Below are 2,983 nucleotides of genomic sequence, written 5' to 3'. Positions count from 1 at the left end.
ACATAGAGTAACCCCTGTGTGTCTGAAGAATGGAGGAGGGTCCGAAGAACATAGAACATGACACTGCTCTCCAACCAAGGAGAGCACAATGGAGAGCATCCATACTTTTAATGTTTGGTTGTGGCAAGCTGTTGCCATGTAATTCAGTCACAGAAGGTAATTAATTCTCAAATCTTTATCCAGGAAAATATTAATGATCCAGTACATTTAGCTAGCTCCAAGCGAACGAACCTTCAACTCGTTTCAACCACAGAAAAGGTAAAATTCTAGACACCAAAAAAACAAGAAATTAAAGGCCCTGACAGTAGCCCCAACAGGCCAGCACACAAGAAAAGGTTCTTTGACGACCTGACAGCAATCAAGCAGCCACTATATATCAGGTATTTGGCTATGCAAGTAATGTCAGACAACAAAACACGATTGTGACACAAACAAACAGGTGCAACTTAAGATTTACGACCAATTGAGAAGCAAAGATCATGCAAATAGCCTTTTGGGAAGAGAACAACTGAATAACAATTCAATAACAACATTACAATAAAAAAAAGAGACTTGGCTCACAGAGCATGGAAGATGGATACAACGACGCACATAGACGAACAAACACTTTCAGGAAACTAAATAAATACCGAGGGATCGATCGCACGATAGCTGGCGATGCAAGTGGCTGGAGATCCTCATCCATCCTGACTTACATGGGAGGGAAAGGACTCGAACTGAACCCCAGATCGGAGGACTGCATCTGCCTCATTAGATCACCGCTGGAGAAGCTGGCACCATCGTGGCTGGTGTTGCAACCGACCTGGGTGTCGACGCCCCCTCCGGAGCTCGTCATGTCAAGCCAGTATTCCTGCTGGTGCGGTGACGCGAGATACTGTGTCAGGGACCCCATGTCTATGTTGCCGGTGCTGACGCATGGAGCTGGCGGTGGCGCCTGGACATGGTTTTTTTCCATGCGTTCGCCGAGGCTCTTGAGGAGCTCGTCCACCTTCCAGCCAACGCGGACGAGCTCCTCAACGCTGAGGCCAACGAGGCCTGGGTGCTTGCCGTTCATGATGTTGTAAAGGAGGTACCTTATCTCGCTGTCCTGGCACTCGCGGCGAGCCTTGTAGACCTGGTCCTGGAGCTTGGCGATGCGCTGGGTGAGGAAGGCCTCCTGGTCCATCGTCTTCTTGCAATGCCCTAGCTCTGGCATGCTTTTAAATTCGTTGAGGATATCCACCGCCTCGGCGTGGGAAGGGAATACCTTAGGCTCCGCCTCGCGCTCGCCGTACACCACCACGCAGGACCTGACGTCGCACAGGGTGGCCAGCTGGGCCGCCTTCTTCATCAGCCCCCCGAGACGCTTCCTAAACCTAGTGCGCCGGCTGGAGTCATTGGCGATGTACTTGAGGGTCACCTTCTTGCGGATCGACTTCTTGCGAGCCATTTCCGGTAAAGGGATAAAACTAGCCTAGGAAAAGAAAGTTGTTGGTTTAGGCAGGGAGGAGGGGTGGATTTATAGTGGAGGGATCGCCCAAGAATTAATTTCATGATATGGCGACAGATTGGATGAATATTGCATCAGATTTACTGCCTTAATTGTGCCCATATGTAATTTTGGCACCCATTTAAACCTTCTTTTTATAACTTTTTTATATTTGGCGTCCATTTAAACCTTTTAAATTTACGCCCGTGTGACGGTTGGCCCCTTGTATCACGAGAGCGCGGCAAATTGTACGCTCGCAAACGGCTTCCATGTAACGTAACGGTTCATTTTGCAATGCTTCATGTGCGACGGATGTCATCGCACTAAGCGCACCAGGCCGCGCAAATGAATTGAGCGAGCACAAGTCTCCGTTGCTCCTATCTAACACACAAAAGGAAGACATTATTAACCAGCAACCTGATACGTCATCGATGATGTTTGTAACACACACCCCCTATTAAGCGAAAAAAGGAAATATCTAAGGCCGATAATGGGGTCCATAACCATAAGTAATTATTCGTTATCGCTAGTGGGTCAACTTCACCAACATGCCTGTCATTGGTATAATACACATAACTTGCGCGCCAAATTGATGACCCGTAGTGATTATTTTGTCCCACCTAGTATATGACGGGAGGAACCAACTTGCTTAGAATACCACAATGTTTGAGTTGTAGGAGAACATATGACCACCTTCCAAGCAGTGGTTATTTTTGTCCCACCTAGTATATGCCAGGAGGACCCGACTTGCTCAGAATACCACAACCTTTGAGTTGTAGGAGACAATATGACCACCTTCCAAACAAGAAACACCGTTTTTCCTTCACTAGGCTGGTGCCTATGCATTGAACATCGACCCTCGACTAACCCGAGGGTTGTACCTTTAGTAGCCCCCGTGTGACTTTTCCCCTACTAAAGTAGACTGAGGTAACTCTGGACTACTGCCAAGTTGTATTCCGATGGGCTCGGTGGAGAGCAGTCAAAGAAGGAGGACATGAACCCGGTACCCATCACATGAGAGGAGGTTCACATGTACAAAAGCTAGTGCGATGGCCAACACCTTTTCACTGGTCTCCCTGGCCTCCCAAAAATATATGATCTACTTTTGCTTTTGTTATTTCTCCATGGCACCAAAGGCGCCATGGTACAACTTAGTGAGATCATTCAGAAGCCTGGGAAGGGGTGGAAGTGTGACTACCATCATCTTTACTATGGGACTCTGAGAGCGATGGGAGCCTCTTCCCATCGTGGAGGGCCTGGCCGTCTAGGAGCATGATGACTCAACCCCAAGCTCGGTACAAATGAGTTATTTTTAAAATTCCGTGGTTGTTAGCCTATGAGACAACCTAAGATGATCCTCCTTTACACCCACAAAGGGCGACATCCAAGTGTTGGTCTTATACTTGGACAGTACTCAGCTCATAATGATGATGGAGTTCCCCATCCCCAAGTCTGCCACCCATTTTGGGTTGAGGTTGCCCATGACCAAGAACTTTGCAACGTGCGCGCGCGGGG

General features: G+C 48.2%; 1 protein-coding gene across 1 annotated transcript; it reads right to left on the bottom strand.

Annotated features, from left to right (window-relative positions):
* Positions 1-691: 691 nt before the first annotated feature.
* LOC123134809 (agamous-like MADS-box protein AGL80) lies at positions 692-1,429 on the bottom strand. Its single transcript, XM_044553977.1, has one exon. The coding sequence runs from the start codon at positions 1,427-1,429 to the stop codon at positions 692-694; it is 738 nt and encodes a 245-aa protein (XP_044409912.1).
* Positions 1,430-2,983: the final 1,554 nt, after the last annotated feature.

This window comes from Triticum aestivum, chromosome 6B (genome assembly GCF_018294505.1).
Source record: "Triticum aestivum cultivar Chinese Spring chromosome 6B, IWGSC CS RefSeq v2.1, whole genome shotgun sequence".
Taxonomy (NCBI): Eukaryota; Viridiplantae; Streptophyta; class Magnoliopsida; order Poales; family Poaceae; genus Triticum; species Triticum aestivum.
The sequence above is the reverse complement of the archived record's forward strand: the minus strand, read 5'-3'. Positions and strand labels throughout refer to the sequence as shown.